Source organism: Macaca thibetana, chromosome X (genome assembly GCF_024542745.1).
Source record: "Macaca thibetana thibetana isolate TM-01 chromosome X, ASM2454274v1, whole genome shotgun sequence".
Lineage (NCBI taxonomy): Eukaryota > Metazoa > Chordata > Mammalia > Primates > Cercopithecidae > Macaca > Macaca thibetana.
Window position 1 is genome coordinate 9651902 of NC_065598.1, and position 21555 is coordinate 9673456.

Sequence of the window (21555 nt, forward strand, 5' to 3'; positions counted from 1 at the left end):
CCTGCCATCTGCAGATTGCCTGGGCTCCCACCAGCTCATTAAAGTCTTGCCAGCATTTTCACTGTGCCATTGGAGTACATTTTGAATATCCATGATGACATTCACATAGGCTGCCTGCCTGAGTGGTCTGCTTTGTCTCCCATGGGAACCAATTATTGGTTTGATTACCATTATTTTCATTTAAACCCTATTTGCCCCTCCAGCCCTGTCATTTGGACACCTTGCTTTTGCAGAATGTGAGGTTTTCTAGGAATGTATATAATTGATCTTCATTTGCAGATTCCATATTTGCAAATTTGCCTACTGGCTAAAATGTATGTGTAGCCCCCAGATCAATACTCATGGAGCTTTCGAGGTTGTTCATAGATATGTGTGTGTGTAGAGTGACAAAAAGTGTCAGCAGTGCCCGTTCCTCGCTGAGGTCTGAGAGGGCGATGCTCTGCCTTACTGCTTCCACTCTCCTCCTGTCAACAAGGGTCCTTTTTGTGTTCCATTTAGTGCCATGTTTTTCACAGTTTTGTGCTTTTTTTTTTGTTGGTAATTTTGCTGTTTAAAATGGCCCTGCAATGCAGTGCTGGGAAGCTGTCTGGTGTTCCTGAGCGTGAGAGGGCTGTGACTTGTTTTATGGAGAAGCCTCGTTCAGGCATGAGTGGTAATGCTGCTGGCTGTGAGGTCAATGTTAAACAATATCTATTAAATAGAGTGTCTTTAAACAGAAGTACATAAACAAGGTACAGCTTGATTGTTTGATGAAAATGTGACCAAAGATTTTGCAGGAACCTAACCCTGTATTATCTTGGGAACAGTAGTAGTATTCAGTAATTCAGTGTTTGAGGTGACTTTATAGAGCATAACCTCCACGAATCATGAGAATTGACTGTGTATATATTTCATTACAGCACAGATGCCTGTGCTGAAATAATTTTTCTTATGTAAGAAAATAGGGTACACGGACTATTCTTCTGTCATGTCCGTGGCGTGTCCTGCTCACATCTTTAATGACTGGTTTTCTTGCCCAGGTGTAATTAGCATGGTCAATGCGGGAGTGATGAGTGGCTCTGGAAACCTGATGGATTTCCTCGATGAGCCGTTCCCTGACGTGGGGACATATGAGGACTTCCACACCATCGACTGGCTAAGGGAAAAGTCACGGGACACCGACAGACACAGGAAGGTAAGTGGCATTCTGAAAGGACACACTGCAAATGGCTAAGCCATGCTTTCATTCAGAAGTTACTGAGCTGCAGCTTAGGTCCACGTATGTGTCATGTGCTGGGTTAGGGTCTAAAGAGGAAAAGAGCCAGTGGGAGGAGCAGATATATTGGCAGATCATTGTATTAGCAGGACTTTTGGGCAGGACGATGTGTCATATGGAGGGAGTGTGGTGTGGAGGAGAGGGAGGGGACTTTGCAGGTGCCATTTCTGGACTCTGTTTCTCATCCATGAGGATGGAAGCAATTATGCCTGAAGAGGAAATGAGATTATGTGTATATGAAAGCACATATGACAGTGCCTGGTGTCTAGTTGGCAATCAGTATATATTTTAATGAACCACAATGGTTATCTGTCAAGTGCTGTGGGATCATTTAGGTTCAGTTAGGGAAGGGTTTTTCAGCAAGGGTAACATTTCAGTTGGGTCTTGGATGACTAAGATTTTGCTAGGCAGAGGAAGGGCAAGAATTCTAAACATCAGGAATGCCCCCCTTTTTTAAGTCACAGAGGCATGAAGGAATGTGGTGTATCTGGGCAATTCGGGGAGCTCCGATGATCTGGTTGAGTATTCCTGCAGGGGGAGGGATGGGGATGAGTGTGGAAATGGAGGCAGCAGGGCCATGTGGGGGAACGGCCATGCTGGCGGTGGAGAGGAGTTTGTATTTCATGCTGAAAGCCACAGAAGACAATAAAGATGCGCTGCAAAGGGAGAAACAGGAAGCTTGGAAATGAGTTCAGGAGACTGAAGGCAGTGATGTGCAGGTGGAGAGAGGGGATCAGGATTGAGAGGTATTCTGAGGCGCCACGGACAGGATTCAGGGGAGGTGCTGGGTCCAGGAGGAGAGTGGGGTCACAGAACACCAGGCTGTGGCCTGAAGAGGATGATGCCTTTGATGCCTAGAGGAAGCAAGGGGGGACTGGCAGACTGCCGGGGAGGCCAGTGAGTTCTGTGTAGATGCGTTGGTTTGAGCTGTGCTGCGGACGGGTGATCACAGGTGGCGAGAACTCTGTGGTTCAGGGGTGAAGGAAGGGCTGGGGGGAGAATGAGGTCCTTGTGTGCAAGTGGAGGCTGAAGCTTTAGAAGCAGCCACAGTGGCCTGGGTGTGCAGAGAGAGAAGGGAGGAGGCGGTGCCCAGAGTTACCAGGTCCAGGGGAGGCAGATGGAGAGCCCGTGACAAGAGGGGAGCCCGCCAAGAGCAGTCTCCTGTGAATGGAGAGGGTGTTGTGTAGGGGCCTGCTCACAAGGTCACCCTCTATGGAGAGGTCAGGTAGGAGGCAAGCCAGCGGCATGGTGGCTGGCAGTGAGGGGAGAGCTGTTTCAGATGAGGGTGAGGAGTGACATGGACAGTGTGACTGTGTCACGTCACCTCACAAGGGCTGGCACGAAAGGAGGAGGGGAATGTGTAGGGAGCCAGGCTTAGTCATGAAGATGTTGCAGCCTGTTGGCTCTAGGGTGCAAGAATGTGGGGTCGAGGCAGTCTGCCCTCTAGAGCACAGCTCAGCAGACTGTGGCCCGCCGGCCAAAGCCAGCTGGCACCTCGTTTTGTAAATAAAGTTTTATTGGAATTCAGCAATGCCCATCCACTTCCGTATTTTTATGGCTCCTTTTGTACTATAGTGGCAGGGTTGAGGAGTTGCAACAGAGACCATTTGGCCCACAAAGCCCAAAATATTTACTCTCTTGTCCTTTACAGAAAACTTTTCCCCACCACTGCTCTAAAAGGCTATGAGGGAATGATGATCTCAGAGGAGCATATGATTCTGTTAGCACAGGGAGGTGTGTATAGCTATGTCCATCTGCTATGGCAAACGTGATCTATACCAGCTAATTCTAAGTTCATGCTGCTAAAATTTAACCTTGAAAACAAAAGGAGGAGATGAACCCTGTGTTGAAGAGGCTTTTTAATGAAACTTAGCAATGTGAGTTAAGATAGTAATGCATATTCAGAATGAAGACACCGAACCAACGTCCCCCTTCAGCATGGCTTTTAAATTATCAAAGATCAAATCACATTTAGTATGTTTTTTAATTAAGTGAATTCTTTGCGTGTGTGCTCAAATTCTTTGGAGACTATTGTGGCATCTTTATAGCTCTATGAACTAGAAAGCTCATCTTACCATTGCGGCATGTAACTGAAAGAATCACGTCAGTGGGAATTTAGCTGCTTGATGACATTCATTTTATTTTCTTAATTACCCTGTTTCCTGAGGAAACAGTTTCAAGGAAAAAAGCATGAATTTGAAAATGCATTCAGATCAGCTACTGTATCTGCTTTGTTCTAGATCACCAGCAAGAGCAAGGAGTCCATATGGGAGTTCATCAAGAGTCTGCTGGATGCCTGGTCAGGATGGGTGGTGATGCTGCTCATTGGCCTGCTGGCGGGTACGTGGATGGGCATATGGCACTCCCGTGGGAAGCTACAGAGGCCAAAACCTCAAAACACGAACCTCTGGGAGATTTGGAATATGGCATGTGTTGCTTTTACCCCCGTGGGAGGGGTGTATTACTTGAAATATCTAAGGGCAAAATCATGACTGTATATTTAACCTAAAATCCATCATCAATAAGGCATGCCCAAGGCATGAGCTCAGGTACAGGCATCTGGAGAGCTGTGATGATAGAGCTGGTGGCCTTTCCACACAGAGCACAGTTTTCTGACTATACCAGATTTGACTGAAAACACACATTTTTTTGGAAATGGTCTTGTTCCGTTGCCCAGGCTGGAGGGCAGTGGCATGATGCCAGTTCACTGCAGCCTCTACCTCCCAGGGTTGAGCGATCCTCCCACCTCAGCCTCCTGAGTAGCCAGGACCACAGGCATGCGCCACTATGCTCAGCTTATTTTTGTTATTTTTTTCGTAGAGATGGGGTCTCACTATGTTGCTCAGGCTGGTCTCAAACTCCTGGGCTCAAGTCATCCTCCTGCCTCAGCCAAAGTGTTGGGATTACAGGTGTGAGCCACTGAGCCCAGCCAAGCACACATTTTATATTTGATTGTTCTTGATTATGTAGACGGCAGCAAAATCAGGGACTGTATTATCTTCGATAAGAAAACGTCATATGAGATTGCCTTTTGCTACTACTGGTAGGTTCTGGGATGAACTGGAAACATCCTGCAATAGTCAGCACCACGCTAGACACCCACAGGAGCTGAGGCAGGCCCAGGGGCCTCTATCAACCTGACCCTCGGGGACTCTGCATCTTTCCTTTTTAGAATCCCAACGCCATGTTTGCGAGCAGTAGATGTTTCCAGAGTAAATGGATGTTATCTGGAGGGGAAACCCATCTTTTTAATATCAAATGCACCAGCCCTTCCTGGAAATTGTTTCCTAAAACTTATGTCCTTTTAGGAGATTGTGAAGGTTAATGTCTAAGAATAAAAAATTTGGCATGATGAAGAGGTTTCCTTAATAAAAATCCCCTGCATATAACAACATAATAGTTATGGTTAGAGAACAGATCAGGAATTGACTATAACACAGGCAGAATATATGTAGTAAGTGGTCTAAGAAGGACAGAACACGAATGGGGCACAGATAAGTTTTGTGATTCCAGGGGCTTTCAGTTTCCAGGTGATCTTAGTTTATTCCATAGATCATCGTAGGAGGGGCTTGGTTTCCAGGGAAGGGCTCTACCTTCCTCACCTGCCTCAGCATCCCATAAAGAGCTAAGAGGAATGCTCGGAGGGGGAGCCCTTTCCTACTGGTCACAGATGCTGTCTGTCCATTTCTCCAAGCCTGTCCTTCCTTTCCCAGTGGCATTCCCGTCATGTACTGGCAGCAGCCAGGGCAGGAAATTAGACTTCATTGTCACAAGGTATTGGACAACCAATTTTGTCTGACTGCTTCTGTGAAGGCGTTTGAAGGTGGGCCGGGTGGGAGTTTGCTATGAATTTTGATGTTCTTATTTAGAGTAGATTGATAAAACCTTATAGTGTGTCATTTTTCTTGGCTCGTAGGAAGGAGAAATAAATAGGGTAAATGAAGAAACTCAGAATAGGAATAAATGTTCTGATAATGGCACAGCTTAGATTTATTGACTGACCTAGGAGCCCAGTTGGGCTGACTTTAATCTGATTTTGACCAGCTGGCTTTATTATCCACTTGATTTCCATCAGCTCTTTCACGAGGGGGAATTAGAAACAGTATGCTGCTGCACGGGCTTCACTTCAACAGTATCTCTGGAGAGGACCTCAGGCTTGAACACAGCCTGCCCCTCCCCTCTGTGATTGTAAGGTGCAGCCAGGGGTGAGCACTGCTGGCCAAAGGAGAGCCCGTGGGCACATCAGCCAGGGAATACATGGGAGGGTGAGAATGGGGTGATGCTGAAAATGAAGGGGCTACAGGATTCTTTTGATTTGGATGCACTTTGAAGGGACAGCCAGAGAGCCATGTCCCACTCACTTCCCCCTTCCTCCCTGGACTAACAGTGGAGAGGACCCGGGGTCTCACTGCCTGGCCGGCTGCCCCCTCACTGGCTACTGTCTTGGGACTCCCTTCATGGGTAGGTCCGCGGCATCTCCGCAGATGCTTATCAGAAGTCACCGCTAGATGTCACTGTTGGACCACGAAAGAAAGCTGAGGCCTGCTGAAGCGCAGTCAGCACCAGAATCAGCAAGGAAGATTGGGTGTGCAGTTAGGGGGTTGTGAATGAATGAATAATGATGAAACTTGGGGTAATCATCGCGTTTGCTCCTGGATATCTGCACAGGACCCTCCCATCTTCTTCACCTTCTTCTTCAAATACTGCACGATGTCACTTATATGTGGAGTCTAAAAAAAAACCAATGTCATAGAAACAGAGTACAAAGGTGGCTCCTAGAGGGAGGGGTGGGGACAGGACGGGAAAAGAGATGTTGATCAGAGGGTTTAAGTTTCAGTTAGACTGGAGGAATAAGCTTTAGTGAGCTGTCGCATTGCATGGTGACCACAGTTAATAATCATGTATTGTATATTTCAAAATTGCTGAAAGAGTAGACTTTCGTAATCTCACCACAGAAATAAACTGGGGAGGTGATTTGGTTGGTGCGAACGTAATTGTGGTTTTTGTCATTAAAATAACGACATGATCGAATCTTTAATTAGCTCGATCAAGTCTTTCTATAATGTATACATAGATCAAAACATGACATTGATATACACAATTATTATGTGTCAGTTTTAAAAAGTTAAAAAATCAGGATAATGAGCTCTCTGCCTTTGTTTTATGGAAAAACAAAGAACTATGGATAGTTCTAAATTTGACATTACCGGACCCTGTGGAAAGACCTCATGAAATACTAAATATTATGGTTCTTGCGTGCTGTTGCTAGGGGGCAGTGTTTACTTAGCTGACTCTGCAAACTAGCATTAAGCGGAACCGAGCTTGCATCCAGGATTTCATGATCTGGAGAAAATACTTTGAGCATGTAGGATTTCTTTTCATTGGGTTTCAGTTTCCAACTTTAAATCAGGAAATAGTTTTCACAATTCCACAAGGTATATGTACTTCAAAACATCATGTTGCACACGATTAAAACATACAATGTTATGTGTCCATTTTAAAATGAAAGAATAAATCAGGAAATAGCTAATGATATCTCTAACTTAATGAGACTAATTATATATATTTTTATATTTGGAATCAAGTATTTCATTATTGAATTGCATGTTTAAAAATTTCAAACCTGTGTCTGATATTTAAAATTTTAAAAACAATAAAATTACATCCCTCCCTCTCTAGGGCTCACCCCCCTCACCTGCTGTATGAGTGTATATATGTATGTATGTAAAGCTTTATCGAAATATAACCCACATACCATACAATGCACCCATTTAAAGTATACAATTTAGTGGTTTTTAATGTATCACAGAGTTGTACAACCATCACCATGGTCGATTTTAGAATAATTTTATCATCCCCAAAAGAACAATTATACCCTTTAGCTATCAAGTGCCTGCTCCCCAACCATCCTCCTTCCAGCCCTAAGTCCACTGTTAACCTGCTTTCTATCTCTATGGATTTGCCTATTCTGGGCATTTCATCTAAATGGAATCATACACTATATGGTCTTTGTAATTAACTTCTTCCACTCAGCATAATATGTTCAAAGTTTGTCCATATTGTAGCATGTGTCTGTACTGTATTCCTTTTCACTGCCAAGTACCATTCCATTGTATGGATAGATCACATGTTGTTTATCCACTTATCCATTGATGGATATTTGAGTTGTTTCTACTTTGTGGCTATTTTGAATAATGCTGCTATGAACATTTTTATACAAGTGTTTGTGTGCATGGATGTTTTTATTTCTCTTGGGTATATGCCTAGGAATAGAATTGGTTGGTCAAATGGTAACTCTGTGTTTAACTTTTTGAGGAACCATGAGACTGTTTTCCGAGGCACTGTACCTTTATAGTGCACTATATTTTCTCTCTAGTACTTAGCACCTTTTTGGTTTTTTTGAGACATGGTCTGGTTCTGGTGCCATCATGGTTCGTTACAGACCGGGCTTGAGCAATCCACCTGCCTCAGACTCCTGAGTAGCTGGGACTATAGGCGCGTGCCACCATATCTGGTTAATTTTTTTTTTCTTTTTTTTTTTTGTAGAGACAGGATCTTGTCATGCTGTTCAGGCTGGTCCTGAACTCCTGGCCTCAAACGATTTGTCCACTTTGGCCTTCCAAAGTGCTGGGACTACTGGCATAAGCCACTGCACCTGGCCCTTATACCTTTTAACAGAGCCTTTAATATACTTATTTTGTCCAGTGTCCTGTCCCAGGTACAGTTCCACAAAGGCAGGGACTTGGGTCTACTCTTTTCACTGCCGTATTCCCAAGATATGGACGAGTAACTGGCATATAGTAGGTACATGTTCAGTAACTATCCCTTGAATGAATGAATGGACCTGAGTTTTCTGATCTTTTCATTCATTTATTTATTGCAATCTTTTATTTAACATGGATATATAGTGCCAACTATGCACCTGATGTGGATATAACAACGGACAAGACAGATAGGGTCCTTGACCACTTAGAGTGGACACAGGGTCTGGATGCCAGGTATGACCCCACTGTGGTATGAAAACCAGACAATGAAACCTTTTTTACCCACCACTTATAGACTAGTGGAAGTACACACACACACACACACACGCATGCATGCATGCACACACACACACAGAGAAATAGAAAGAGAGCTAATTGTGATATCAGCATGTGAGAGGTGTGGTGATAAGGAAGGACAGGCAGCCACAGGAATGCCAGGGAAGTACACCTAACCCAGACTTGGGAAGTCAGGAAAGACTTCCCAAAGGAGGTGATATAAATGCTGGAATCTGGATGGTAAGTAGGAGTCTGACGGGAGGGGAGGGCAGTGCTTGCTGAGATGGTGCAGAGAGGAGAGCGCGGCACATTCCAGGAACATGGAGTGGGCAGGGTGTGTGGAGTTAGTGAGGGAAAGAGATGAAGCTGGAGAGATCTGAGGGGCCAGCTGTCAGGGTGGGTGACCTGTTGAGGATTTGGGTGTTCTCCCAAGAATAATGGGTAACCATGGCAGGGCTTTCCATAAGGGAGTGGCATGGGTCAGTCTGGCATTTGGAAAGCCTGTTGACCACAGTGTGGAGAAGCCATGAATGGGGCAGGACTGAGGCCAGAGACCAGAGAGGAGGCTCCTGCAGCAGTCCAGCCAGCAATGACTTCAACACGGTGATCTGAAAGACAGCCAGAGTGGGGATGGGGGTAAGTGCAGTGATTCAAGAGAGATTTCAGAGGTGGAGCTGCTGGGATATGGGGATTGCCTGGAAGGGGGTTGCTTTCCCAGTTTTCTAGTTTGCACAGTAGTGTGCCTGGATGGTGGGTTCCTCTCCCAGCTGGGACAAAGCTGAGGCTGGGAGGAGGATGCTTCAGTTCAGTGTTGGATGGCGGTGGGTTGAAGTGGAGATACCTAGTAGACCCAAGAAGGCAAATAGACTTGTGTTCTTTAACAATGCCCATTCATTGGCTTTGACTGCCTAGGGCTCTGCTACAAAGATTTGGGAAGGTAAGTCCACAAGTGTGTGTCACGATTGATTAGTGATGTCTGTCATGGGTGTGTCAAAAGAATTGTGAAGGGGAATCCAATAGAGTGTGCTATTATTGATTGGTGATGTTTGCTGTGGGCATTGGAAGCTGACGGCTGGGCTATGTAGTGATTGGCTCTGTAATAGGCAGTGGGTTCTATGTGCTTGGAAAAGCATAGCTTGAGATGTACATTTTTACCTAATGGTAAATAGAAGGATGTGAATAAGGTTGCCAGGGTTGAGAGCATAGTGTAAAAAGAGAAAAGGGTTTAGGGTGAAGCTTTGAGGAAATGGCCTTTTAGAAGTTGGGTGGAGGAGTCAGAAAGATCCTAGGAGGCAGAGCAAACCAGAGAGTGAGGAGAAAAGCAGGAGAGCATGATGTGGAAGCCAAGGGAAGAGGTATTTCTAGAAGGGTGGAGTGGTCAACAGAGTCAGATGATGCTGAGAGCTCTGGAACTGGGATCAGCAAACTTTTTCTGCAAGAGGCCAGAGAGTCAATATTTTCAGGTTTGTGGCCCATGTGGTTTCTGTCTCAGCTCTTCAGTTCTGCCACTGTAGCATGAAGGCAGCCACAGAGTGCATGTAATTGAATGGTGTGGCTGTGCTCCAATAAAACTTTATTTACAAAAACAGGCTGTGGTCCAGATTTGGCCTGTGGGCTGTAGTTTGTGGATCCTGTTCTAGAGGAATGAGCTAAGGCCATTGCCTTAGCTGCATGGGAATCTCCTGGTAGATTGAGGGGATGGACTGGGCCAAGGGAAGGAAAGAGATTGGATGGTGACTAGAGGGGAAAGTGGAACCAGGGAGGGTTTTTTTTTAAATGTTTAAATGCTGATGGCAAGGAGAGGAAGAGGTTGAAGATACAGGAGAAAGAAAGGGGGAATGGGAAGAACGAGGCCCCAAGGAGGAAGGATATGTAGAGCTGAGGTGGGCGGCATCCGATGCAACACCAGGAGAAGAGAAGGGAGGGGTGAATGCTGATGCCAGGTGTGGATGCTTTCAGTGAGGATGTGGATGCAGAACCAATCCTGTATTAACGATGCAGTGAAAAGGCTGAAAAATGAAGATGCTTGAAAACATTCTCTGCCTTTGTGAGAGATGAGAATGCGTTATTCTGGAAAGAGACCCAAGGCCGCCTTTTGTTATCCATTCAACTGCACGTTCCGTTTTCTCCCATTTCTATTGGCTTTTAAAGTAGTTATTTAGTTTTATAGACCCTTAATTCTTTATAATTTAAATAATGTGGAGAGTTTTAATAAACAGGATTTTCCCGAGTTTGGTTCTCATTTGGTGACAAAACCTTACTCATTCATGATGTGAGGCCGTCGTAGTTGTTATGAGTCCATTTTGTCTGAATTATCATGTTTCCCTGAGAAATATTAATGTGTGTGGTTCTAGGATCCTGCCCCAGAAGCTACTGAGGGAGTTCTGTCTTTTACGGTGTAAATACCCAATGTCAAAAACTTGGAAAGGGAAGAATTGGGAAAGTTGCTTGTCTCCCTCTCCTACCCAGTTTAAGCTACTGAGCCCTTTGTATTTCTCATTGGGCTTGTGCTGCCTTGCCCATACCATAAATGTTCAAGCGCTGCAAGGTTAATGAAAGAAGCTTCCTATGTAAGTGACAGCCCCATTGCAAGTTTATTGCCTGCTCTGGAATCTGGGCCATCATTGCTGATGTGCCCCTGCCTGGCCGCCGTGTTGCACCTGGTCTCATTCTTGTTGCATCATGGGGTGATTCCTCTTTGTGGCTCGTGTTCTTCCAGGCACCTTGGCTGGGGTCATCGATCTCGCTGTGGACTGGATGACGGACCTGAAGGAGGGGGTCTGCCTGTCTGCTTTCTGGTATAGCCATGAGCAGTGTTGCTGGACTTCTAACGAGACCACTTTTGAGGACAGAGACAAATGTCCCCTGTGGCAGAAATGGTCGGAGCTGCTGGTGAACCAGTCAGAGGTGGGTATTTGGGCAGGGTCCTGGCTGGGGACCCCTGCCATTCCACACGTGCTTGGGAATGCTGCTGGGAGATTTGTGAATGTCTGTGATTTCACCTTCAGGTGCCTGCTCTGAAGTTCGTGGCTTAACACTAGGATGACTGGCTTTTTCTAGCTCTAATGCTACCACTCAAATTTCACTTATAAAACCCTTCCCCACTGTTTCATGTGCACAATGCATACATATATATATGTATATATGCATTATATATTAAAGTATATGTACTTTAAGCCTCATATTTGGCTTTATTTTGTTATATTTGGCTTTTTTTTTCTTACCGAAAGTGGTTTGCTGATCATGCTGAAGAAATAAGGTTGACTTTTATATCTTCTAATTGAGAAGAATGTAGCTTTTTAAGTTATCCTTTAAAAAAAAAAAACAGCTTTAGTGAGAAATTCACAGTTCATATTGTTCACCCATTTAAAGTGTATGATTTAATGCTTGTAGTATATTCAGATTTGCAGCCATTACCACAATCTAATTTTAGAACGTTTTCGTCATCCTTTCCAAAACTCTGTCTCCATTAGCAGTCAGTCTCATGTCCCCCAACCTGCCAGCTCTGAGCAACCACTAATCTACCTTTTGTCTCTCTAGATTTGCCTCTTCTGGACATTTCATGTAAATGAAATCGTACAATGTGTGGACTTTGTGTCTGGCTTCTTCCACCTAGCCTCATGTTTCCAGGTTTCTTCCTATTGTAGCATGAACCATTACTTCATTCTTTTTTTATGGCCGAATAATATTCTGTTGTATGAATGGACCACATTTTATTTATCCATTTGTTGGTTGCTTTTGCTTTTTGGCTATGAGGAGTGATGTTGCTATGAACATTTCTGTACAGGTTTTTGTTTCATTTCTCTCGAGTACATATCTGAGAGTGGAGTTGCTGGATCAGATGGTTACTCTATGTTTAACCTTTGGAGCAGCTGCCAGACTGTTTTCCTAAGTGGCTGTACCATTTTACATTCCCACCAGCAGTGTATGAGACTTCCAATTTGTCCACCTTCCTGTCAACACTTGCTATTATATGTTTTTGATTATAGCCATCTTAGTGGTTATGAAGTGGCATCTCATTGTGCTTTCAGTCATCTTCTATTGCATTTTATGACCACATTATAAAGGATGTTCTGGGCCTTCTGTAAAAAGAATGCCCTAGGCACAGGAGATAATAGTGGTGAACCACAGACCCATAGCATTTAGTGCTTCAGATCTTTATTAAAATCTTGGTTCAGGAAAGAGTTAACTTCTAACCCATTTCAGTGGTTACCACCATGACTATGGGTTATTGAAGGATCAGAAAGCCATGTGAGGGGGAACCAGGTTGCCAAGCTTCACATTAGGGGTAATGTGAGGATCTCTCAAGCTAGAACTAATCTTGCAAGATATATGTAATCTATTTATGGATCTCCTCCCTTCCCCACTTTTTTTTTTTTTTTTTTTTTTTGCCTGACTGACTTACCACAGCTGAAGACATTTGGAATGCACTTTGCCATTTTTGCGAAACCTCTTTCTCAGTGGAATTGAAAATTAATTCCTTCAAATCTCAGAAGTAGACAGGGATCTTGAAATCTCACACGTTCTCAGTGTTCTCCATTACTTCCAAAAAGAAATTCTCTACTTGGGTTGATGGGAGCGGGCAGACAGAATTGGCTGTGCGCCATATTTTTATTCTTCTCTCCTACTTGCAATGTGTGTTTTGGGGAAATACGGCCATCCATCTTTTCAGCTGTTTTTAAGATTTATACTTTGATTCGAAGAATTACCTTTAGTAAGAGTGAGAGTTATTTTTAGCCTCCAAAAAAGTACATATTTAAGTGGGTGAAAGGTATTTCTTAGTCCGATTTCTCACTGCATAGGGTGTGAATAGATGTGCTTGTAAAGGCCAGAGTGGTCTCCTGGAACGTGTTTTTGCATTTAATAGGCACACATGTGGCTGTCCATGGCCTGACTTGTAGGTGACCTCTCTTTCCTGCCCCCCTTACTTAAGTAATCCAGATGGTGGCACGAAGCTGAGGCCTAGAGAGTGTGGTCTGTACCTAGCAGACCAGGCCCTTCATGCATAGGACCCCAGACTGTGTGTTTGGTTCAGAAAACTTTCTCCGTACATCAGATAATTTGGAATAAATTGTTCAATGAATTATTCTGAAAGTGATCATGTTTTTCTTCTCTGATAGTGCCTGTCAAATGTTGGTGCGCGTAGAACCTCCCGGAGGGCTTGTTAAAACACATTTATCTGGGCCCCAGCCGGGACTGTCTGGTGTCTGGTTCAGCAGTTCTGGGGTGAGGCCTGAGAGTCTGCATGTCTCATAAGCTGCTGATGTGGCTGGACCACAGACCCCACCTTGAGTAGCAGTATTCTAAAATACAGGCCCGACCCGTATTCATTGGCAGTGCGGGTGCTTGCTGTGGTTGGGTGTGGCCTTAATGAAAGCTAAGAGAGACCAAGCCACCACAGACAAGAAAAAACTAATCTGCCAGGGTCTCGGAGGCAGGATTTTCCGTGTCACACCTTTGATTAACTCTATGCAAGTTGTGATTAAAACCAAGCATCATCCACAGTTTCCATTACTGCTGAGCCTTTCCCCTGTAGAAGGCGCGTGTAAACAGCTCCCGGAGAAACACCTGCTGTTCTGTTTGTGTGTGCTGACTGTAGCAATAGCAACAGCTGATAAACCTACGCTGGCCTTTTGGTTTATACAGGATGGGGACCAAACCTGCCCAATCCCGTCAAAGCTTTTGTTGTGAAGACAGATGGGGAGGGGTTGAGTCTGTTGCTCAGGTCAGCTGTGGCTAATGTTTCCTTTTTTGTTTTGTGTCTGTTGTCTAGGGTGCCAGTGCTTACATTCTGAATTACTTAATGTACATCCTATGGGCGCTGCTGTTTGCATTTTTGGCTGTCTCCCTGGTGCGTGTATTTGCACCATATGCCTGTGGCTCTGGCATACCAGAGGTGAGTCCTGGCTGAATTTTTTGTACCAATAATACGAATAGCAAATTCTTCTGTAGCACTGTCGTGCCAAGCACAGTTCCAAGCATTTTACTTCTATTAACTCATTAAGCTTCACAATAAGACTATGAGGTAAGTACTATTATTCTGCATTTGATAGTTGACAAAACTAAAGCACAGAGAGGTTAAGTAACTTGCCCCAGGTAACCAAGCTGGTAAGCTGTGAGTTGAACCCAGCGTTCTGACTTTAGGATTTATACACTATCTTCAAGATTTCTGTGCTATTTCTTCTCAGATGATAAAAGCCTTGTCTTTGTAAACCAGGCATAACTCTTAAAGCCTGTGGAATCAGAGTTCATTAACCACACACATAAACGTGCTGTACTAACTCATCAGTGCATCTGTGATGTAATGTGAGTGACAATAGTGGAGGTTTATTGCTGTGAAAGTTCGCTGATGATGAAACCTCTCTTGCCACATTTTGCTCTTCTGGTGGCAAGCTAATAGCAATTTTTTAAAAACCTGAATGCTGCCTTTAGTACATGCACTCTGAACGTACCCCCGTGAATTTAGAGTTTTTATAAATAGTTTTCAGCGCTTTCATGTAACCAAAGTATGAGGAAAGTGACCTCACCGATTAAGGGGAACTTGAAACCTATGAGGACCTACTGGGCAGAATCATGATAATTGAGCTGATTCCCGAAAAGCCCAGATGATGGAAATTTAGCCAGAAGTAATTTTAAAAGTTCTGGTATTATCGCTCTGATACATGCAGTTCAGTTCTCCTTCGGGTTGATGCCTTAGCAATGCCCACGGGCAGTGGGCTCGAGAGTTTGAAGATGTATTTGTGGGCCGAGTATGGCAGTAAATCCACACCCTTCGGGAGGACCCTCCAGCCCTGACAGTGGTCCAGGCAGTTTGCAGAAAGGGCTGAAGTCCTGAAAAGACAGAGGCAAAATTCAACATGGTCTTGTTTCAGGAAAGATAGAAAAAAGAAGTCTTAATATGTCATGCTGAATTTTTGATGGTTGATGTTAACATACTGCTTCAGGAACCTGAAAAATAAGCTGTGTTACCATCCTATTTTCTCAGCGCAGCCAGTTCTGCTATAATGTGACATACACATTCCTAAAAATCTCCATGCCATGCAAAATCACACAACAGAAACCACAGGGCTTTCTGGGGAACATGAATTAGGGGCACAATACACAAAACTTCATCACTGACACGTATGTCAAAAAGAGGAACCTAGTAAAAACAGGACCCCAGTTGTATATATTAAGTGGCTAAGAAATATGTAAATACCGTAATAAATATGTCACTTTCTGCAAAGAACTTGAAGTTTGCTTGTGGAAGTGGGTGTCAGAAGAGCTGCGACTTATGCGTTGCTGTGAAAGGCATAAGGAAGGTTATGTATCTGAAGTTGTAGGGGAAGTTGAGACAGCAGGCATAGATGGGCATGGCACCCTGGCATATGTGTGAAGTGGTAGATGTTTGACTCATGTGTATTTTGTGTTTTCCTACATGATTGGGTGCAATTTTCTGCATTTATCTGGTATTTCTCCTGGAGGAAATGTGCATAAATAGACATAAAATTTGCACTATGCTCAAATTCCTCCCTAACATGAGTGGCATTGGAACAAATTTGCGTTTTCTTTTTCCTTTCCTTTTCTTTTCTTTTCCTTTTTTTTTTTTTCTTGTTTTTGAGACAGAGTCTCGTTCTGTTGCCCAGGCTAGAGTGCAGTGGTGCAATCTTGGCTCAGTGCAACCTCCGTTTCCCAGGTTCAAGCGATTCTCATGCCTCAGCCCCCCAAGTAGCTGGGGTTGCAGATGTGCACCACCATGTCTGGCTAATTTTTTTTTTTTGTCTTTTTTTAAGTAGAGATGGGGTTTCACCATGTTGGCCTAGCCTCATGTGATCCATCCACCTCGGCCTCCTAAAGTGTTGGGATTACAGGCATGAGCCGCCACGCCTGGCCTTCTTTATTGTTTTATTATTTTCTTATATAGAGACGAGGTCTCACTCTATTGCCCGGGTTGGTCTCAAATTCCTGGGCTTTAGTGATCCTCCCACCTCAGCCTCCTGTGGAGCTGGGACTGCAGGCTTGTGCCCCCGTGCCCAACTAATTTTTGTATTTTTTGTAGGGCTTTGCCATGTTGCCCAGGGTGGTCTTGAAATCCTGGGCTCAAGCAATCCTCCTGCCTTGGCCTCCCAAAGTGCTAGGATTACAGTCATGAGCCACAGTGCTTGAGGCAAATTTGCATTTTCCAACCAAGTGTCATAATAGAGCTGACTGTATTTTATTTGATGTCTAAAGCATCTCAGTTTGTGATCCCACTACCTAACAGTAGCCATTTTTGACTCAAGCATTTTGCAAATAAGGAGATGGCCAATGGGGAATTGGTGGAAAATAGAAGCAGTAAGAGGTATGCTGGGTAGTCCCATCTCTCCCTTCCAAGAACTGTAGATGTGTGGCTCAGCTGGTGTCCTTATAGATAGGGAGTTCAAACATGAGTTCTATCTTTGAAGGGCTGGCTGGACTTTATCATCGTCTAAATTGGGCATTTTATTGGTGAGAGCTGAACTCAGAAGGAGTAAAATACTGAGTTGAGGATTTTTTTTTTTCTTTCTTTCTTTCTTTTTTTTTTTTTTTTTTTTGAGACAAGGTCTCACTCTGTTGCCCAGGCTGGAGTGCAGTGGCGTGATCACAGCTCACTGAAGCTTTGAACTCCCAGGTTCGGGCAGCCCTCCTGCCTCAGCCTCCCGAGTAGCTGAGACTATAGGTGTGCATCATCATACCTGGCTAATTTTTGTACTTTTTATAAAGGTGGGGTTTTGCCATGTTGCCCAGACGGGTCTCAAACTCCTGGGCTTAAGTGATCCACCTGCCTTGGCCTCCCAAAGTGCTGGGATTACAGGCGTGAGCCACTGTACCTAGCCTAGCGTTTGTTTCTTATGTGACAATAGTACCAGCGATACATAGACATGGATGAAATTAAAAAATGTGATGTTAAGTGAAAAAGCAAGTTTTACAAGGATAAAGTAGGATTGATAGAATGTCTATAAAGAACTAAAATGAAAAAACATACGTTCTAAAACTATAAAGAAAGGGGAGAAATGGTAGGAAGTGGTGAGGGGAAGGAGGAAGGTTCCACTGGGCAGGCAAACACGAGGTAGCCACTCTTGTTTCTTAAACTTGGTAGTGGGCACATGGGTACTCGTTTTATTAATATTCTTTTAACTCTATATAAGTGTGTGATAGATTCATTTCTCTATTTCCTAAATAGTTCATAAAAATCTTTTAAAGAACTTTCAGGAACCAAATGGAGGTATGACTCAGCAGTAGCAAAGTCTTCCCTGTTACTGTAGTAGAGCTGGAAATTCTTAACCTAAGGATGGAGTATTTTTCCCAGTTCTCGAGGAGAGGGGCAGAGTAAAAAGTAAATGTAAATAAATAATTCATGGGTAAAAAGAATCTCCTGCCAGTCAACACCCAACTAAATATGGAAACTGACTTCAGTTGAGACATGAAGCTGTTCTTCATTCATTCTAGCAAAGATATTGACTGAGCTATTTGGAAAATATGTTTATCATTGTCTGAGGTGATCTGCTATAAGCTGCTATATGGCACGCTGTGTAAGAATGAACTTTGAATGTGATGCACTTATGTACATTTAAAAAATTGCTTATCCTCCCTAGCATAGCATTTGCTTCCAAAACATTTTGATTACTTAGAGTGAAAAATTCTTTTGGAAACATTTTTTAAAATGCAAATTTAGGCCAGGTATGGGGGCTCATACCTGTAATCCCAGCTACTTGGGAGGCTGAGGTGGGAGGATTGCTTGGGGCCAGGAGTTTGAGGCTGCAGTAAACTATGATTGCACCACTGCACTCCAGCCCGGACAACAGAACAATACCTTGTTTCTAAAAAAGAAAAAAAGAAGCAAATTTACAGAAGGGCTTTTATTTTCCTATGTAATAAATGCTCTCCATAGAATTTCTATAAAACACATTTAAATGTGAATACTTGCCTATAATTCCAGCACTTTGAGAGGCCAAGGTGGGAAGATTGCTTGAGCCCAGCAGTTCAAGACCAGCCTGGGCAATGTAGTGAGACCTCATCTCTACAAAAGTAAAAATAAGTGGCGGGGTGCGGTGGCTCACACCTGTAATCCCAGCACTTTGGGAGGCTGAGGTGGGAGGATCACTTGAGGCCAGAAGTTTGAGACCAGCCTGGCCAACATGGCAAAACCCCTTCTCTACTAAAAGTACAAAAATTAGCCGGCGTGGTGGCACGTGCCTGTAATCCCAGCTACTCGAGAGGTTGAGGCATGAGAATCGCTTGAACCTGGGAGGTGGAGGTTACAGTGAGCTGAGATCACACCACTGCACTCCAGTCTGGGTGATAGAGCAAGACTCTGTCTCAAAAAAAAAAAAAAAACCGGTTTGGTGGTGCACACCTGTAGTCCCAGCTACTCTGGGGACTGAGGTGAGATGATTACTTGAGCCGAGGAAATTGAGACTACAGTGCTACAGTGAGCTGTGATTGTGCCACTGTACTCCAGCCTGGGTGATAGAGTCAGACCCTGCCTCAAAAAAAAAAAAAAAAAAAAAAAAAAAAAGAAAGAAAAAAAGTGAATACTCAGCTTTTGTTGCACGTGGGACTTCAGAGAGAACTGGGTAAGGGTGTCCTCTTACTTCCTTTTGTCAGTAGAACCACTGTCATGTCAACTATATGAGAAATCATACCCTCTCAGAACTTACTCTGTGTTGATGTTTCAGTTTATTAAAAGACATAAAACATAAACACTCTTACAAATATTTATTTATCGGAAAGAGTTCTGGTTTTCAGGTTAACACCACCAAGTCACAAATCTGCTGCAGTACATCTCATTAAAGCCCTGCTCGCTTCAGTCTGTATGAATTCAATTTAAAGCAAGTGATTGGATTTTGCCATCAACTGGGAATGAATTTATCTTCTTTAGTCCCTAATTTGATCATGATAATTTTATAAAATCATTTTAGAGAATTACAAAATACCTATTACATTGTTCAATTCACCACATGTCATGGCTGGCAAAGGCTCAGGTAATTTAGATGCTTGTAATTTTCTAAATGGTATTACGCTTTTAAACTATACCCTGGGGTCCAAATCCACATTAACTAACTGACAAAAAATTATAGATAATTTTATTTGAGGCAACACAAAAGGGCAGGATTGTGGCAGGCGTAATAAAACATCCCTTAAATAAAGGGATCTGAGATCCCAGAGCACGGGCTCAATTAAGCTAACTACCACTAGTTAAGGACGGGTGTAACCACCACTAGTTTGTCTGCCACGAGTTCAAGGCTAGTTCAGGAAACACCATCTGACTATATAGCTAGGAGACCTCGCACGTGTTCTGTAGGAAGGAGCTCGCTGAGTCCTTCGGGGCACATACACACTCTTGGATGAGCTCACTTCATGACCCGCCCCAAATCGCCCAAGGTGACATGATGCTCAGTAGAAGGACTTGGTGAAAGAACAAAGAGTGTTTCAGGGCTGTCCCTTAAATACTGTATTGAGAAATGAGGAATGTCTGTGCCGCTCTTTTCAGGAATCAAGCAGTGCTCTCCACCTGGGCTGCATTTTAGCGTCACCTACGGAGGCTGTAAAAATCCTCATACCCTGGATGGACCTCAGACCAATTATATCAAATCTCTGGGGTGAGAGCCAGTCTGCAGTGTTTTCTAATTCCCCAGGTGACTCTGATGAGTGCCAAGGTTGAGGATGACTATAGTAGCTATTTGAGAAATTGATTACTTGACAGAGCAATGCCCATAAGGAGGTGTTTTGAAGTTACATAAATAACAGTGACAAGAGATAACCTTGTCCCATTATGTATTACATAATGGGAAAACCAGAAATTGACTGCAGATTTCATTGACTGATTCACTTGGTGTCTAATTAATCTGTGATTACAGGTTTGTAAGTTGCTAACTCAGCAGTAAACATTCACTCCATTTCAGCCAATTGGGGGAGTGATTGGAGGTAGAAAAATTGTTTGATCATTAATGATGCTTCCATATCTAAGAGAATACCATTTTGGCCGGGGAGAGGCCCTTGGTGTATGAAGTTAATCACTGAGATAGGCACCCAGTTGAATTCTAAAAGCATTAGGCAAAGACTCAAGTGAACCTTTAGGAAGAAAGCCATTATTTGGTATTTATAAAACGCAGCAGGTCTGGAAATGGAGCAAGATAACACTCCCTATAGTCGAAGCCCTTTACAATAAAAGAGGGTAGGATTTGATAGAAGAGAAGGGGTCATGATGGATTCAAACATCTTTACATCCCTCAAACATGTGTTCTTGGAATGTTGAGCGTCTTCTTCTTTTTCTACCATTGTATTAAGAATGTTTTCAAGCACACAGAAAAGTTGAAAGAATTGGACAGTAAAAATTCATTAATTCATCGCCTCCAGCAGGGGTTGGCAAACTTTTCCTATTAGAGAAAGAGAGTCAATATATTAGGCCTTGGAGGCCAAGGGGCAAGATGGAGCAACTATTCTCACCAGAAGGCTAGTAGTCTTTTTTTTTTTTTTCTTTTTAACATACTACTTTTAAAAATGTTAAAACTATACTTAGCTCATGGATCATACAAAAATAGGTAGTGGGCCAGATTTGGACCACAGGCTATAGTTTGTCAACCCCTGACCTAAAGTTCAACTGTCATTTTGCTCTTGTAGGGGCAAACAACTTTTTACGGGTTTGCGGCTGGGCCTGCGAATTAAATTGACATGTAAGACAGATCAACGGGAGAAAAGCATACATGTTTATTTAATGAATTTTACATGACATAGGAACCTTCATAAGGAGTGAAGAACCAAAGATGAAGTTAGGGTTGAATACTCATGTGCTGAATTGGACGAGTAGTAATCTATGAAAGTGTGACAAGGCAGAGGAGCCTGGGCTAGGGGAGTTAGCTGGGTGAAGTGGCCAGGAGGATGAGGGTTAGTCTAACAAGGTTGGTTCATGCAGATTTCCCTCAGCCTCAATTTCCTGTCTTTGACGATAAGAATGATGCTTCCTTCTAGTATGGGGAGGGCGTCTTTCACGTGGGAATTTCATCTCCTGCGTTTAAGAAACAGAATGGGACAGGTGCAATGGCTCACGCCTGTAATCCCAGCACTTTGGGAGGCCGAGGCGGGTGGATCACGAGGTCAGGAGATCAAGACCGTCCGGGCTAACACGGTGAAACCCCGTCTCTACTAAAAGTACAAAAAATTAGCCAGGCGTGATGGTGGGCGCCTGTAGTCCCAGCTACTTGGGAGACTGAGACAGGAGAATGGCGTGAACCCAGGAGGCGGAGCTTGCAGTATTGCAGT

General features: G+C 43.7%; 1 protein-coding gene across 2 annotated transcripts in view; it reads left to right on the forward strand.

Annotated features, from left to right (window-relative positions):
• Nucleotides 1–21555, forward strand: part of CLCN4 (chloride voltage-gated channel 4) — a 508359-nt gene that overhangs the window by 455071 nt on the left and 31733 nt on the right. For both annotated transcript variants that reach the window (XM_050776582.1, XM_050776580.1), the window contains exons 3-6: nucleotides 1020–1174; nucleotides 3496–3595; nucleotides 11015–11202; nucleotides 14069–14191. In XM_050776582.1, coding sequence (XP_050632539.1) covers nucleotides 1031–1174; nucleotides 3496–3595; nucleotides 11015–11202; nucleotides 14069–14191 — 555 coding nt within the window. In that variant the 5' untranslated portion in view covers nucleotides 1020–1030. The remainder of the gene's footprint in view (nucleotides 1–1019; nucleotides 1175–3495; nucleotides 3596–11014; nucleotides 11203–14068; nucleotides 14192–21555) is intronic.